This window comes from Salmo salar, chromosome ssa17 (genome assembly GCF_905237065.1).
Source record: "Salmo salar chromosome ssa17, Ssal_v3.1, whole genome shotgun sequence".
Lineage (NCBI taxonomy): Eukaryota > Metazoa > Chordata > Actinopteri > Salmoniformes > Salmonidae > Salmo > Salmo salar.
In genome coordinates this window covers 11,621,964-11,639,723 of record NC_059458.1, presented here as the reverse complement: position 1 = coordinate 11,639,723, position 17,760 = coordinate 11,621,964, and the positions used below count along the sequence as shown (strand labels likewise).

Genomic DNA, 17,760 nt, shown 5'->3' with positions numbered 1-17,760 from the left:
TCCTGATGAGTCTCCCAGTCCCTGCCGCTGAAAAACATCCCCACAGCATGATGCTGCCACCACCCTGCTTCACCGTAGGGATGGTACCAGGTTTCCTCCAGATGTGACGCATGGCATTCTGACTAAAGAGTTCAATCATGGTTTCATCAAACCAGAGAATTTTGTTTCTCATGGTCTAAAAGTCCTTTAGGTGCCTGTTGGCAAACACCAAGTGGACTGTCATGTGCCTTTTACTGAGCAGTGGCTTCCGTCTGGTCACTCTACCATAAAGGCCTGATTGGTGGAGAGCTGCAGAGATGGTTGTCCTTCTGGAAGGTTCTCCCATCTTCACAGAGGAACTCTGGAGCTCTGTCAGAGTGACCATCGGGTTCTTGGTCACCTCCCTGACCAAGGCCCTTCTCCCCCGATTTCTGTTTGGCTGGGCGGCGAGCTCTTGGAAGAGTCTTGGTGCTTCCAAACTTCTTCCATTTAAGAATGATGGAGGCCACTGTGTTGTTGGGGACCTTCAATGGAGCAGAAATGTTTTGGTACCCATGCCCAGATCTGTGCCTTGACACAATCCTGTCTCGGAGCGCTACGGACAATTCCTTCGACCTTATATAGACAAGTGTGTGCCTTTCCAAATCATGTCCAATCAATTGAATTTACCACAGATGGACTCCAATTAAGTTGTAGAAACATCTCAAGGATGATGAATGGAAACAGGATGCACCTGAGCTCAATTTTGAGTCTCATAGCAAAGGGTCTGAATACTCATGTAAATCAGGTATTTCTGTTTTTCTTTTTTTATAAATGCAACAATTAAAAGAAAACCTGTTTCAATTAGTCATAATGGGTTTATTGTGCGTAGATTGATGAGGGAAAAATGTATTTAATCAATTTTAGAATAAGGCTGTAAGGTAACAAAATGTGGAAGAAGTGAATACTTTCCGAATGCACTCTATATTAGTGTTTTATTATTCATGATTTTTATAAACGTTCAAATTTGTTTTTTCTTCCACCAAAAATTATAATTAAATCCATTTTAATCCCGGTTTGTAAGATATCAAAAATGTAGTTTATTAAGAATTCCCTATCCTGCAAAAGCAAAACATTGAAATGCCACTTCTTAAAACCTGTGAATCCTGGAGAAATCTCAAAGTAAATCAATAACGGAGAATGGTCAGATAACAACATAATTCAAATCTCTGCATGGGATGTACATTTCAGAAAAACAGGGGAGGTGAAGACAATCAATTTGTGAGAAAGACTGATGATGTGGAGAAAATAAGATCCTCTCTAGTACTAGGATTTGTTAGGCACCAGGCATCCACAATGTTCCAGTCATCTAAAAAGGTCTTAATATAATTTGAAGGTGCCCAGAGTGCCAAGATATTATCACTGGTGGTATTAATAGTAGGATCTAGAGTCAAGTTAAAATCTCCCCCAAGTGTAACGTCTGCTCCCAGCTCACACTCTCAAACACGTAAATCCCCTGAACGCAGCTCACACTCCAGCTCACTTTCCAGCTCACACTCTCGAACACGTAGATCCCCCTGAACGCAGCTCCCTCTCCAGATCCCAATCACCTGAATTCTAATCACCTATTCACACACCTGCATGTCATTATCACACACTATTTACTTCAGGTCTTGGCACCCCATCATTGTGAGGTGTTGTTTGTTTTGTGACACACTTCTATTCGGAGCCCTGTTTTTCCCGTAATATAATCCTCCGTGTATGATAGTTTGTGCCCGCCTCACTAACGACACCTTTTGCCTATTCCCTGCCTGTACTTCAGCCTATCGGATGTCCTGTAATCAACCTATTGCCTGATCTCCCGGGCTACGTTACTAGCCTTTTCCCTGCCTGTACTGTTGCCTTTTTGGACCCCCTGTGTATGACCTTCTGCCTGCCCCTGGACCCAGCTACCTGCCTCCTCCTGTGGTCCTTTACAATAAACACCAGCTGTGCCCTGTGCTTGAAACCAGCTCTGTCTCCCATCGTGTCCATTACACCAAGGATGGTCACTGAATCTGGGAAGTCTAACAACTTAAGCTTCAGGCTTCAAGCCCTTAACCAACAATGCAGTTTAAAGAAAAATAAGTGTTATGTAATAAATAGATAAGTAAACAATATAAATAAAAATAAGAAATAGTTAAAGAGCAGCAGTAAAATAACAGTAGCGAGGCTATATACAGGGGGTACCGGTACAGAGTCAATGTGCGGGGGAACAGGTTAGTCTATCCATGAGTTAGCTTGAGATGTAACTATATCCAAGAGCCTGAGATTTGAAAACACTTTACACAGAGCTGAGATAGAAATACTGTTTAGACAGACACATAAAAGAAAAACATAACATAAAACCCCAAATTGATCGTGCAGTCTACAATTGTGAATGCATACAAATTCTATAGTATTAAAATGTAATTAAATTAACCAACAGAAAAAACTTGATAGAAAAGGCCAGTATGCCAGGGGACACAAGGGTTTACCCCCGAGAGAGCAACGGCCAGTAGACCTGAGTCGGCAGTCCCTTGGGTGCTGACACAATGTGGAAGAAGGGGTGTAAATACTTTCTAACGGCACTGTAATTATATAATTCTACTATATAATCTTGCAAAGATCGTTTTATGACGTTCATTATTACTGGCTATCAAAATGAATGAAAACATTGGTTATTTGGCGGTCATTTCCAGGGAATACATTATGTAGCTAGGACGTGTTCATTACATACCAAGCGGGTGGACTTTAAAGTGTTAACTGAAATGAAAAACTGTACACACCCTTTCACAGGGTGCACAGCAATGGCTTTGGGCTGGTCAAGTCCTTCAGCTATCACCACGGCTCGGTACAAGCCACTGAGTCGAGCAACCTCTATGATGTTGAAGCCATGGTCCGTCCAATAGATATTACCTAGTAAATAACACAAACATGACTTTGTACAGCGTTCAACCATTGCATTACAAGTCAGTCAATTCATTACATTTTATGTATGTCTTACTTGTGAAGTATGTCCTATGGCTCTCATCTCTCTGTATGTCCTACAGTTGCAGTCAAATATATTGGCACCCTTGCACTTTACAATGGAGCACAATGGAGCAGAATGTTCTGTTTTCTCATTTTTTTATGGTTGAACTGCTATTTTTAAAAGTAAGATGTTGCACTGTAAATGAGAATCACCTGCCTCCAACCAAATTAATTTCAATTCTGTATAATTTAGTCCAGGCAATTTGTTTTATACTTTGATGCGAAAAATATTAATTTGATATTTTTTTCTTGGTCCTGTGCGGTTGTAAATCAATGTGTGAAAAACTTTTTATATATATTTATTTTTTTAAACTTATTTTAGAAGAAATAGTGAATCGTGCAAGGGTGCCTTCGGAAAGTATTCAGATCCCTTTACTTTTTCCACATTTTGTTACGTTACAGCTTTTTTCTAAAATGGACAACAAAAAAATCCTGAATAATCTACATACAATACCCCATAGTGACAAAGAAAAAACAGGTTTTAGACATTTTTGCTGATTAAAAATAATATATAATAATAACTTATTTACGTAAGTAAGTATTCAGACCCTTTGCTATGAGACTCGAAATTCAGCTCAGGTGCATCCTGTTTCCATTAATCATCCTTGAGATGTTTCTTGACTGGAGTCCACCTGTGGTAAAATCAATTGATTGGACATGATTTGGAAAGGCACACACCTTTCTATATAAGGTCCCACAGTTGACAGCATGTCAGAGCAAAAACCAAGCCATGAGGTCGAGGGAATTGTCCTTAGAGCTCCGAGACAGGATTGTGTTGAGGCACAGATATGGGGAAGGGTACAAAAACAATTCTGAAGCATTGAAGGTCCCCAAGAACATAATTCTTGGAACCCCCAAGACTCTTCCTAGAGCTGGCCGCCCAGCCAAACTGAGCAATCGGGGGAGAAGGGCCTTGGTCAGGGAGGTGACCAAGAACCCGATGGTCACTCTGACAGAGCTCCAGAGTTCCTCTGTGGAGATGAGAGAACCTTCCAGAAGGACAACCATCTCTGCAGCACTCCACCAATCAGGCCTTTATGGTAGAGTGTCCAGACGGAAGCCACTCCTCAGTAAAAGGCACATGACAACCCACTTGGAGTTTGCCAACAGGCACCTAAAGACTCTTAGACCACGAGAAACAAGATTCTCTGGTCTGATGAAACCATGACTGAACTCTTTGCCTTAATGCCAAGCGTGACGTCTGGAGGAAACCTGGTTCCATCCCTACGGTGAAGCATGGTGGTGGCAGCATGATGATGTGAGGATGTTTTTCAGCAGTAGGGACTGGGAGACTAGTAAGGATCGAGGCAAAGATGAACTGGGCAAAGTACAGAGAGATCCTTGACGAAAACCTGCTCCACAGAGCTTACGACCTCAGACCAGGGCGAAGGTTCACCTTCCAACAAGACAACGACTCTAAGCACACACCTTCCAACAAGACAACGACTCTAAGCACACAGCCAAAACAACGCAGGAATGGCTTAGGGACAAGTCTCTGAATGTCCTTGAGTGGCCCAGTCAGAGCCCGGACTTAAACCCGATCAAACATCTCTGGAGAGACCTGAAAATAGCTGTGCAGCAACACTCCCCATCCAACCTGACAGAGCTTGAGAGGATATCCAGAGAATAATGGGATAAACTCCCCAAATACAGGTGTGCCAAGCTTGTAGCATCATACCCAAGAAGACTCAAGGCTGTAATCACTGCCAAAGGTGCTTCAACAAAGTACTGAGTAAAGGGTCTGAATACTTATGTAAAAGTAATATTTCAGTTGTTTATTTTCAATATATTAGCAAAAATGTCTAACACCTGTTTTGGCTTTGTCATTATGGGGGTATTGTGTGTAGATTGATGAGGGGAAAAAAATAATTTAATGAATTTTAGAATAAGGCTATAACTTAACAAAAATGTAGAAAAAGTCAAGGGGTCTGAATGCTTTCCGGAGGCACTGTATTTGACCGCAACTGTACTTTTATGTCCTCCTTTGCACTTGACATTGTATTCTCTTAAGTAAAGGTTAACTTTGAGAGCTCGGCTACTTACCTGCAATCCAGTCCACTGCAATCCCCTCCACGCGGCCGATACCACTAGTGACAATGTCCTCTCTCCACGTCTGATCTCGCTTGGCTCTGGATATCCTGTTCAAGCCCATGTCTGTCCAATATAACGTGTCATTTCCTATTAGGAAAATCAATTCATTGAAAAGGATTAATGTTCTTCCCTTCATTTGTTTCCTACAAACTAGAATTAAAAATAACAATTAAAACATTGAAATGATAATGATTAATTTGCAATCCGAAGCATGAAGAATAGTTCAAATAATCACAAAAAAACAATGCCAATACACTCACCAGCATGGAAGTCAATCCCCACAGCCATCACTGAGCCGGTCACCGGCATCAAGGCTTCACTATTATCACTGGGATCCAGGGATATCCCCCTGATGCCCTCATGAACTGAGTACATCAGGAAAGACCCGATGCCTTCAAGTTCAAACACAAAGCCAAACCAATCAACTATATGGCATCTACTGTACATGTCAAATGTAATTCTAACCTTCACGTCACATCAGGAAAGACCCTAGTCCTTCAAAACACAAAAATGCAACGCTCATAGACAACGCCATATTTCAATGCCACTATAGGATCTGCAGTACATGTCAAATCAGATTCACATCATGGTTTTCATATGTTGTGTTCCCTGTTCAATGTACTCCCACGAGAAGCCGGTACAGTACCTTCACATGACATGCGATCGGAGTGGAGGTTGTAGCCCACGGCACAGGAACAGCTCCGTGTGCTCTCTGATGTTGGGAAGCAGAGCTGAGAGCAGCCTCCATTGTTGTCCTGACAGAGATTCCTCCCTGCACAGCAGTGAAACATTACACTGTAAATTGAACACGTAGGCATGGTCATTGTATATGCTTGTGGATTCCTTCAGGAAACAACACAGTAATGACACAGTAGGACAACATGCGTATTATTTAACTGAGCATTATGGGGGGGGGGGGCAGAGTTAGGCAGAGTACATCTGCATTGCATTACGTTCCGATTATTTTCATGAGATTACAGTACTTCCACGAAAGCATGAGCACTTCCAGTGAGTGAGAGAGAGAGGACGAGAGTGAGAGAGACAGAAAGAGAGAGAGAGAGAGAGAGAGAGAGGGGAAGAGAAGGGGAGAGAGAGAAGCCTAATGAGACATGGCCATACTCCCATGTGGTCTGTGTCAAAAAGATAAATGAACTAGCTAATCGGTCAGAGGAAGTTTGAGGAGGAAGTTGAAAGATTTACATTTAAGACACCTTAATTGCCATTTTTAATACTAACAGAGGTTGAGAGCAATCCTGATATTGGACGTGTCAATAAAATGGATGATACTGCCAATGACTCACAAAACTGCTACACGGAATCCTTATTTCAATAAAGCTGCGTCTCAATGAAGAAGCATTATTTTTGGCCAATAGGATTAAAAAAAGGACAATTTCTTCTGAAACATACATACACCAATAAAAAGCAATGTCGGTGCATTCTCAAGAGAGGATCGAAAACACTTAGCAATCTCTAGTCAAAAGCACACAACAAAGCTTTACAAGGAGGTAGGACATTGTCTGAGTAAAAGCATTGAGTTGCAGTCCTACTCATTACACTACCTGTCTGGCTGTCTTCGTCATACATCTTCATATGAACAATCCCTGTGGTCTTGTTACGTAAAACCACCATGTCCAGCCCACCTCTCTTACTGACGGTCCCCAACTGGGCCAAGTTGTCATCAGCCCACCACAGCTTGGCACCTGAAGACAGGAAATCAATGATTGTTCATGACTGAATTGACAAGTATATTGATAAATCAAAGCTATTCAAAAGACCACGGATACTGTCCAGTAGCAATAGTGGTTCTATGCTGTCTCCGCGAGTAACCCTTCAATCAAAAGCTAACGGCCCATTTGTTCATAAATAGTAGGCAATACAGCATGTTCACAGAGCACTACAAATATCACTGGACCCAAATAACACATTGAATGATCGCTTTCCTAGGAACTGTAACATACAATTGTAACTGAATTGAATACATTCTAGGAACGGTGTAATACTGTATTATCCATAAGGTATGCATAGCTCTAACTGTACAGTATTCCTTTGCTGATGAATACAGTAGGCCGGGGCTGACTCCTGGGATGTTTGTAAAAGAAGGGACAAGGAGGTAGCTGTGTAAAGGAGGACTTTCATATTTCTTCCTCTGAGAATCGGGTGATACGAGACAGAGAGACAGGATCTTAAGTTCATTCCCCTACCCATAAATCTTAGGGGCACAGGTCCAGGGAGGAAACAGAGGAACTGGGCCATGTGACATATTTTTTTCTTATAATATAAGCCCATGCACTGTACTTGCACCCTTGACCGAAAAAAAATGTCAATGTTTATGCATGAGCCCAGTTCCAGCAAACAGGCAACGCTGAAGTACAGTCAGCCCGGCACAAAGGACATCGGACAGCGGCTCAGCAGTCAGAAAACCTCTGAAGCAAGACCAATCCTGTGCCTGTAGACAGAGAACTTAACTTTCTCTTCTTTTTTTAACCTGTCTGCAGACTTGAATGGGGTACAGTACAATAGGCTTAAGCCAGACCATTCTTGGCTTTTGGCCTGCTGGACTAGAGCTATCAACAAAGAACAGAATCTCCTCGAATGACGGGAGGATTGGAGAGCATACAAAAAGACGGCGTGTTAAAACCACAGAGAAAAAAAACAACATGTCTTTTTATGGTTAAATCACAGATAGGATTTATATAAACAGCAGTCCCTCTGCAGGTGAATTACATCAAAATCAAACAGTATTCCCAACAGAATTACGGCAGACTATACTGTAGATAGATAGATAGTACTTTAATATCCCAGAGGCTATTTCAATATCCCAAGCAGATAAGAGAGGCACTCTAAATGAAGGAATCATAACAAAACCAGAGCGAGAAGCCCATCAATAATGATGTTTCTCCGCTGTCTAACTCCCTGTAGGGTTAGTCATGGGGAATAACCACTAAAATATTAAATAGTACGATATTAAACAAATGAATACAACCATCTAATCAACACAAAAAAATAATTATTCCACCCTGTTAATAGTATCATGATCAACTTTCTTATAGAGCGTGGAGAGAAACTCCCCCTCAATGATCTGTACTATTAAAACATAATAGATGTACAATATTATACAATCACCATTACAGCTATAAGTAAACCTGGGACAGTCAGTGAGCAGGATGGATAGAAAGCCCAGGATGCCCATCACTAAGTCAGAAAGCCTGGTTACTGGTTTCTGTTTCTGTAGCGTGAGGCAGCTCACTGTCAAAACCCCTTTTACTCATGTACTCCAGATCAAAAACAACCCCAAATCAATGGATTAGTATTTAAAACAAAATACAATTTGGTCAGAAAATACCTTTATGAGCTGTAAGAACACAACATATTTATATCAGGCACTTTCTAAGACAAAAATAATATACACAGAGTCTCAGGGTGTAGTGCTCATCCATAGAACCATGCTCCAAAAAGCAAAACGGATCCTAGACCAGCACTCTTACTCTGAAACACTTTATGAACACAGGCCCATGCTCTAAACTCTCGTCACTCACCCATAACAGCTAGAGCTGTGGCTTTAACCAGCTCTTTCTTCATGGTCTCCAGCACTTCCAGACCACTACCGTCCAGACTACACCTGTTGATGGTGGCGTTGCCTCCACTGATCCAATACAGCTTGTCTGATGTGTAGTCTATCGACAGGCCTAGAAGAGACATCATCGATTAGAGCTATGATTGACATATTATGGGGTTGCTGTTCTACCAATCATCTCACTCAATATTGCAATATCGTTTGTTACCAGATAGTAGTACTACTGTTGTCATGCAATATAAAATTGCAGAAGATAACTGGTACTAGCCACTAAATGTGGATGCTTTGTACGTAGAACAAATATTCAGAATTTTACATGTGACATTTACCAACTGGCTCTCTCTGGTTCTGGTGAATGATCTTGCTATTGCTTCCATCCATGTTGGCCACGTTGATTGTGTTGCCATCTGTCCAATACATTTTCCTGGAAGGTAAAAACTCATTAGGAAAACAATATTTTCCACAGAGAACACCAACACAAAAGTGCATCATTTATCATATCGTGTAACTACCATTCATTTGACTACATCTTGTTATACCTAATCAATATCAGACATTGAACTGTATAAAAGTACGTCCAAAAATCTAATCTTACCCTTTAGACGGATGTACGGTGAGACACTTAGGCTTCTCAATCCCATGAACCACAGAGGTTTTCAGGGACCCGTCTAGCCTCGCCACGTTTATCTGTGTCTCGTCGCTTTCTGAACTAATCCAATACAGGTTCCTGGAGAGCCAGTCCAGGGCCAGCCCTCTTACATTAACAATACCTGCAAAGAAATCACATGCAGAAGACAACATCAATATGGTCATGTTAATCTCTTCAATAAAGTCATGTACTGAGTCTATCGCTTGAACAACCTGACAGGTGGACTATGATAATTAGAATGGGTACATATGAAAAGGACATCAAATGGATGCAAAAAAACAGTGTAACAGTCTGAGAATACATTTACAACAAACATTACGTTTAGTTACATGAGTGTCAGAAAACCGCTACATTTCAGAAGACAGAGGTGAACATCTTTCCCTACCTCCGGATATGACCGTCTCTATTGCGGTTCCGTTGATGGAGGACCGTTTGATGGTTTGTGTTTTGACGTCAGTCCAGTAGATTCGTTCCTCTGATGCATCGTAGTCCACTGCTGTGACCTCATCTATATCTGGGACCGTCAGGGCTGTGATCAGGTTCAGGTAAGGGTTGTCAATGTCCACGCCACGGATCTCTGTTCGCCTCACATACAGAAGGAATTTCTTCAGTGCTGTTGAAGGACAAGAGAAAACTGGATATTGACATTGCTTTGTATAGCCTGCTTTCAAAGTTCAGAATCAAGCAGGAGTTATTGGTGGCCTTACTATTCAACACTCAAACCACCTGAGAATTTGAAATTCCATGCTCTTTCAATGTCATTGTAGTGTGAACATGATTACAGTCTTGTCAGACACCTTCTTCACTTTTCTTCTCAAAACAGTAGAAACCTGCTGTGTTTTGAAATGACTCCCTTTTGAGGGACATGCACTATAGTGTATGAATGTGGAGGATTGTATGAATGAATGAATGGCTAGATAGATAGATGGCGCGATGGCTGGACGGAGAGACTGATGTAAGGACAGACTGACTGACAAATGGATGAAGGGGTGAGGTTCACTCACCGAAGCAGGTAAAGTTGTCTGCAGATATCTTCATGAGGTGGGGGCAGGCACAGGATGCGGTGCGGTTGTAGTTGATAAGGCATAGATGGGAGCAGGGTCCACGACCGCCATTCGCCTCGCAGGGATTTGAGGCTATCGCCGAGAGAGGGGGAGAGGAGGGGAAGTTGTTCAATAATCAACAAAATGTGGCTTCAATAATCAACTAGTGTGGTTTATTTTAATACAAGATTCTGATACTCTTGGAAGGAAACGTATTTGATTTGTGAAAGGCAGAGTCCTGTAAATGAACCCTACTGCCAAAAGTCCAGACAGAGAAAATGAAGCCAGATGAACCAATTCATGGGTTGCGTGTTTAGTCACAATATTGTTTTGAACATTCATTTTTGGACTGATGCCCGACTAAGCATTCTACTCAATGCATCGTCAATCAGCGCCGATGAAGATTTCATCCAAAGTGTATTACAGTGGCTTGGAAATACAATGACATTCAAAAGGAGACAAATAATTAGTATGAAATCTTTTGTTATCATTTGAAGTTGCCAGATTGACTTTAGATGCTGTATAATGTTAGCTAGCTAGCTAAGATTGAGGGGAGGCCAACAGATTTTAGCTAGCTAACATTAGCATTGATAGCTATTTTTGACAAACTTTGCAAGCTAATGACAACTTTGCCATCTGTCTAAAGTAAATTTGACGACATGATAATGCTGGCAAAGTTGTTTCCTACTAAATATTTGACTACTTTAGCAACGTCATCGTATTTCCAGGCACTATAGTGTCATTTAGACTAAACAGTAGCCTCCGTCCAGAATGACTGGGCTTATCACCACTTTAGGGCGACACTATGGCACTTTCTTATCTCTCAGTGAACTTTGGATATAGAAAGCGAAAAGTATTTTGTGAGACACAGATGTAACAACAAATTCAAAACGCAACCATACAATAAATGATTAATTATGATCTAAGTAAACAAAACTCTTCAACCTGTCCAGCTGAGAAGGTTGTCTTTAATTCAAAACATCCACTCTCTTTTCAACCTTGTGATCTTAATGTTTGAGACAGTGCGGTAGCCTACCTTGTGGTTGTCTGCTGGGGTGGTATATCTGAAGGTCAAATGGCTGGGCGCTGGTTTTCTGGATGACTGTCACATTGGCCCCTGTCCACTTGTTAGCCCGAGCCAGAGTGTTGGTCCTCCAGTCAGTCCAGTAGACACTACCTCCGTAGAGACAGACAGCGAAGGGATGTGACAGGTACTCATGTCCTTTCAGAATCTCTATCACACCAGTCCCATCGTACAGAGCAGAGAATATGGCATCAGACCTGTTGAGATGAAGATAGATGTTTGTCTATTGGAATCATTTGATTCCACCAGCAGGGTTGGGGTGAATTCCAACTCAATACAGCCAATTCAGGAAGTCAACTGAAATCCTCATCTAAATTGGAATTTCAGTTGACTTCCTGAATTGAAATAGAATTGATGGGGAATTGACCCTATATAGACAGGTGCAGGCATATAACCCACCTGGCATCAGTCCACACAACCCTCTTCTCCATAAGGTCCAGAGTAAGACCATTAGGCCAGGCTCCTATCTCCATGTCTCGGAAGACAACATGGCGTCCTCCTCCGCTCATAGAAGCAGCCTCGATCCGAGGAAAGGTGGCATCCCAGTCTGTCCAGAAAATGATTCTAAACCACAAAATAATCAAATAAGAATAATCATCCATGTGAAATCGATTAAGGATTAATCAGAATCAAGTCAACCTCACCCTAAGGTCATTCATATCAAACCAGGATTATGTAAGAAATGCACATCCTTGTTAAAGAGTACACTCACTCACTCACTCACTCACTCACTCACTCACTCACTCACTCACTCACTCACTCACTCACTCACTCACTCACTCACTCACTCACTCACTCACTCACTCACTCACTCACTCACTCACTCACTCACTCCCTCAGAGATAACTAACCCCTGCTCAGGATCCAGAGCGATGGCTCGTGGGTGCTCCATCCCTCCGGCGATCAGTGTGGTCCGGAGCTTCCCGTTTAGCTTGGCCACCTCTATCTGATCTAGGTTGCTGTCGATCCAATACAGGTTCCTTGCTATCCAATCAACAGCCAGACCCTCCGGAGTAGCCAATCCATGTTGGACCACCACTTCAATCCCTGTCACACCTGTAAGGAACCAATAACAGTAAAGGACCAACACACTAACACATAAGAGGGCAAGAGGATGTGCTGAAACACAGGTAAACTAGGCTTTGGTTTAGGAAGTCTTCAGTGGAGTTGATAGGAGAACTAAATATAGCCAATACAACACTTTCCCCATGACCTCAATTAAAAATCAACAACTGAGCTTAACCAAAAATAAAAACAAATGTCCAACCAAATTCTATGGTGTTCCTACCAGCAGAGTCTAGCAGCTTCCCCCTGTATATCTTATCCTCAACCACATCGGTCCAGTAGAGTCGACTCTGATTGAAGTGGAAGTCTAAGGCGATCGTGTTCCTCAAACCAGGAACTAGAAGGCTGTAGTCTCGTCTGTGGAGATCTATCCTCCGGATCTCATGGCGGATGGAGAAGATGATGAATGCCTCAAAGGGATCTGAGGAAGGAAACAATAAATAAGTCAAGAAATACATTTTTGATAATAAATATTGCATACTAATACAGATTCTCACACAAATACACAAATAACTGTCATGTTTGTTTGCTAGAATAGCAACTCACGTTAGTTTAGTTTGTGAATAAGGTTATATTGAAATCAATAATTATGAAATAGATCGTCATTTCATTCATTTCATTTTCATACCACATTATCTCGTTTAGCTCATCTTGTCATAAAATGAGTACAGAAACCTTCGGAGAATGAATCTCCAATCGAAAGTGTAATATTTTAGATGGAAAAAAAATGGCTTATTCAATACAATTACCAGATGTTACATTATATAACTGGGAGACATTGATGAAGAGAAAAAAAGGCCTATAAAGCCACAGGTGTATAAATGGCCAATATTCAAATAGTACTGCTTCCAAAGGTATTTAACTACTATATAAATGGAATGTCCCAAATATCTGCTTCAGAATTTGGAATAAAATGTACAGTTAGGAATATACCCAATTTATCACATTGCTTTTTATATGTTGGATTCAAGGCACAAGGGTAAGGATGGCTGTCCCATAGAATATAATAATATATGCCATTTAGCAAACGCTTTTCTTCCAAAGTGACTTACAGTACATACATTTTACTTATGGGTGCTCCCAGCAGGTCAAACCCACAACCCTTGGCGTTGCCAGCGCCATGCTCTACTGACTGAGACACACAGGAACACAGAAATAGAATCAGAATTCTCGTTTCTATGGGCGGTCCTTGGGCAGTTCCACAGAGCGCAGGTATGTGTCCGAAAGACTTATCAGCCATGTCACACAGAGCTTAACACCAGCTACCTGTACTCTGGCAGCTGTCTCCATCTAGTGCCAGCCTCCAGCCTGGGTAGCAGGAACACTTGACGGTTGCTTTATACTGCTCACACACTTGGCTGCACTTGAGGTGCCTGGAGCAGTAGTCCAGGGTCTGGCACGTCCTGTTGTCTGGGCTTAGACTGAGCCCCGGCGGGCAGGAGCACACCACGCCCCTCCCAGGAGCCACTGCACACTGGTGGCTACAGCCGCCGTTACCCAAAATGCAATCGGCTGAGACGGCGAGAGAAGAAGACGAAGAAAGGTGATGAGAGGTGAGCAGATTGATTCAGAGAACACAGACAGATGTATGGAAGGAAAGTCAGAGAGTAGTGATGGATGGAGACTGATGTACTGCACGTCCTCGTCGACTAGTGACATAGGGGCTCAATAAAAAAGTGAACACAACTTTCCTGTCATATCTGTCTCGCATCTTCTTTTCTATGGACAAAGTGTCGTGTGGCAATCCCTGGGCAGGTCATTCATGTGAACATAAGGTATTCATCTGGCCTAACCCCATTGCCTAAGCCTGACCCTACTGCTACGATCATCTAGCCCATGTGGTCCAAACAAAAGGATTGTCTCTGTTATAAACCATAATCCCCTTCACTATTAATATGTCTCCTCTGTCTCTTCCCTGCCGTCTTTGGAGTGTTTCCAGAGAAAACTAAGGATCTTGGTCAGCAAGAGTTATATCCTCTCCGGCCTCAACAGCTTGTTCTCCCCGAGTTTCTCCCTGAGTTCAGCGGGGAATAAGAGGACAGATGGACGATGCCAAAGCAAGCACTGCTGCTGATTTACAACAGCTCAACACTGTCTGTCAACATACATTTGCCGGTCGGGCTAGAGGAGGAAGACAAAGGAAATATAGAATTAAGTGAGAAAAACAATAGAACGATATTTAATAATTAATTGAAGTGGGGACCGAGAGAATTGACTCAAGTGAGAGAAATAGGACCAAGAGAATTGGTTAGAAGTGATTTGAACAAAGGTCATACCACAGAAGTGTCCCTCATCAGAGTGGTCAGAGCAGTCATATCTCCCGTTGCAGATGCTCTCAGGAGGCAGGCAGACGGAGGTGTCGTTGGCACAGGGGTATCTGGGAGGTTTACAGGGCGATTTCTCACAGCTTTCCTCATCGGACAGATCCTCACAGTCATAGTCCCCGTCACACACCCAGCTCTTACTGATACACTTGCCTGTGAGGGGAGAAACGGAGAGAGATGAGGCAAGGGACAAAATTGCAAAAATCGAAATCGTTTTGTCCTTATAAGAGATATTGTGAATGATAACAAACCCACATTTCAACCGTAAGTACAAAAATAAGAATTGATTGTCCATTTTCTTGGAGAGAATGGAAACTATCAGATATAAACTGGTGAGAAAATGGTCATAGTGATACCTAAGCCTAAACTGTCAATACCATCAAATGAAGCAATTCTGCTGCTTCTAGGTAGTTTGTCAAATGCTTCTAAAGTGACTGGAAATAGAAGCTTTTAGAAACAATTGCAGGAAATAGGAAGCAATTATTGGAAGCAGCGAGGTAAAAAGCACAGTCTCAGAGGAATCCTGAAAAGCTGAGGACTAAAAGCGCTTTAGGCATCAGAAGAAAGTAAAGTGTATGGTGCTAGCAGAGAGGCAGCCCACCTCAGCTTTAATCTGTGGTATTGATGAGGAAACCCTGGAATAAATCCTGTTTACGTGGCTTGCAACAAGGCCTAATGAAAGGCTATGTATTTGGCCCAAATGGCACACCATTCCTTATATAGTGGACTAGTTTTGACCAGGGCCCATATGGCTCTGGTTAAAAGTAGTGCACTGTATAGGGAATAGGGTGCCATTTGGGATGCCTCCTATATATTTTCAACGACTATACTTTGTCAGCCTCAGCGTAAGGCAGTCAGCTTAGTCTGGACAGACACAGTGAATACAGATCAGAGCTGAGTCTGCCAATTATTTCAATTCAAACAACAGTGTGTTGATCTATTGTTGGAGGTATGTTCTTTCTGTTCGCTTTAATTTGGGAGTGTTTTACAAAATACTGCGATTCCAATCGGGTATCCTAATGAAGCTGTTTCAGAATCCACGCTGAGGGATCTTTTTTAACAAACCTAACGCAATGGTCAATCTTAGCGCTGGCGGTAATCCGTTATAGCCTGCTCTTGATCATGTTTGCATTTCACACTGTACTATTTGCGCAAGCTTCAATATGAAAACACATTGTTAAACATTTTCTATAGAATTCACACAGATGTAGGGGCTAGCCCTACTGTAAATTGTAGTCTTGACTTGGACATGCCAAACGTAGTCAATAAACTAGATTAAATGAAGTAGGCTATTAATAAGCCCTGAAAAGACAGTGCATAATCAAATTTGAATGTAAACAAAACAACCTATTTTAAATAGGCTATGTCTAAATACAGTTACAGGCACCATAATTGCTCCCCGTGGGCGTATAATACAGATAACGAAACTTAGACGGTTTTGCACACATCTAAACTTTTGACAGGAGCTGGATAAAGATCCAATATAAAGAGAAAGGGGGGAATGTCCACTCACCGTTACACTGCTCGCAAATGTAACGTTTTATAAACATCATGAAACCATCTTACAGATCATTTCTGCACTTCTCCAGAAATAGCAGACAAAATTGCATTGCATTCAGTCATGTACATTCTCACCATAAACCCACGGACGGTTTTGTTTTTAATCGAATGAAACAAAAAAGAATAAATCTGCTTTTTAAACCAACAACAATACTTCTAAATAGGATCGGGTCATGATATCAGAAATCGCTTCTCTCGTTCCATGGTACTGTGTGCACGCGTAGGCCTAAATGTCTTTAAGCATAACATTCGCACGTCTATACAAAATACTTGGCTCCTGCGAATTGTATCGTGGCTTATGTACGAACAAGATTCTCCCCCCAAAAATTGCAGCTGATGTGGTATTATAGGAGGATTGAATAGTTTGGAGGAGCGTGCCTCTTCGGTAATCGGACGAGAGGCGCTCTTTGAAAATGTTGATGGATAGCCAACTGAAAAAGCGAAATCAATTAAGCAGGTATGTGAATTGTGAATGATGAAAAAGCATGAGGGCAAAAACCTCAAAAATACTTTCAAGCACTCTCAGTAGACCATTTAAACCCCTTTATTCATAGACTAGTTAGATAACGGCCGGGATAAAAATATGCACCTATGCAACGCTGTTAAACCAGCCTAGATTAAGGGGAGGGTAGGCTATGCTTGGTTTTTAATCAAATTAAACGAAATGGGGGGGGGGAACCAATTGCTTTTTATGTTTCTAAATACGAGATTCACCGGCCAAAAAGGCATGTCTCTTCCATTGGCACTGTGCTTCATGGCTGGATAGGCTGTGCTTCCTCTCTCAAAAGCCTTGCCATTATCAACAGTGTTACCTTTAAGACCTGCTTTTTGTGGATTTTAAAACTCCTCATGACATTTTATTGAATTTTACATGGTAAGTGAATGATGTGTATTAAGCCTTTTAACAGCATGAGATCAGTGAACTAAGCCAGAGGTTTTTCTCATTTGAATTCTCCACTTTAAGACCAATGATATATAATGTGGTGCACCGTACAGATGATTCATATCAACTCCACTGAACTATTGGCACAATAACATGACCAACTTACATTGGGAAATCTGCAACTCCTAGGCCAATTTGATTTACCACAACCATGTGGAACTGTTTTAGGAGTCACATAAAGTACCCCAAGTATTCCCATTTTACCGTCATGGCTACATGATAAAGCGTAGGAGAAGTCTACAAGATGCCCTGCAGGTATCATAAAAGACATGAAATGCTCTCTGGCTTTTTCCTCACCATTTTGTGTGAATTCTAACCCTGTAGGCTAATATCAGCTTCCCCAATGTGTGTCTGTACACCAAGGACACAAATTAAGACCATTTGAGGGTAATAACCAGAGATACATTCATTTGATTTA

At 41.8% G+C, this 17,760-nt stretch overlaps 1 protein-coding gene across 1 annotated transcript in view; it reads right to left on the bottom strand.

Moving 5' to 3' along the window:
* The window catches only part of LOC106575230 (low-density lipoprotein receptor-related protein 1B), a 164,033-nt gene that overhangs the window by 100,312 nt on the left and 45,961 nt on the right, over window positions 1-17,760 (bottom strand). The window contains exons 21-36 of the mRNA XM_045700371.1: window positions 14,792-14,992; window positions 13,782-14,027; window positions 12,739-12,936; window positions 12,302-12,506; window positions 11,850-12,014; window positions 11,403-11,647; window positions 10,328-10,459; window positions 9,709-9,936; window positions 9,270-9,444; window positions 9,004-9,098; window positions 8,637-8,786; window positions 6,660-6,800; window positions 5,747-5,872; window positions 5,361-5,492; window positions 5,053-5,187; window positions 2,766-2,895 (exon numbers count right to left, since the gene is read on the bottom strand). Of these exons, the coding sequence (XP_045556327.1) occupies window positions 2,766-2,895; window positions 5,053-5,187; window positions 5,361-5,492; window positions 5,747-5,872; window positions 6,660-6,800; window positions 8,637-8,786; window positions 9,004-9,098; window positions 9,270-9,444; window positions 9,709-9,936; window positions 10,328-10,459; window positions 11,403-11,647; window positions 11,850-12,014; window positions 12,302-12,506; window positions 12,739-12,936; window positions 13,782-14,027; window positions 14,792-14,992 (2,704 nt within the window). The remainder of the gene's footprint in view (window positions 1-2,765; window positions 2,896-5,052; window positions 5,188-5,360; window positions 5,493-5,746; window positions 5,873-6,659; window positions 6,801-8,636; window positions 8,787-9,003; window positions 9,099-9,269; window positions 9,445-9,708; window positions 9,937-10,327; window positions 10,460-11,402; window positions 11,648-11,849; window positions 12,015-12,301; window positions 12,507-12,738; window positions 12,937-13,781; window positions 14,028-14,791; window positions 14,993-17,760) is intronic.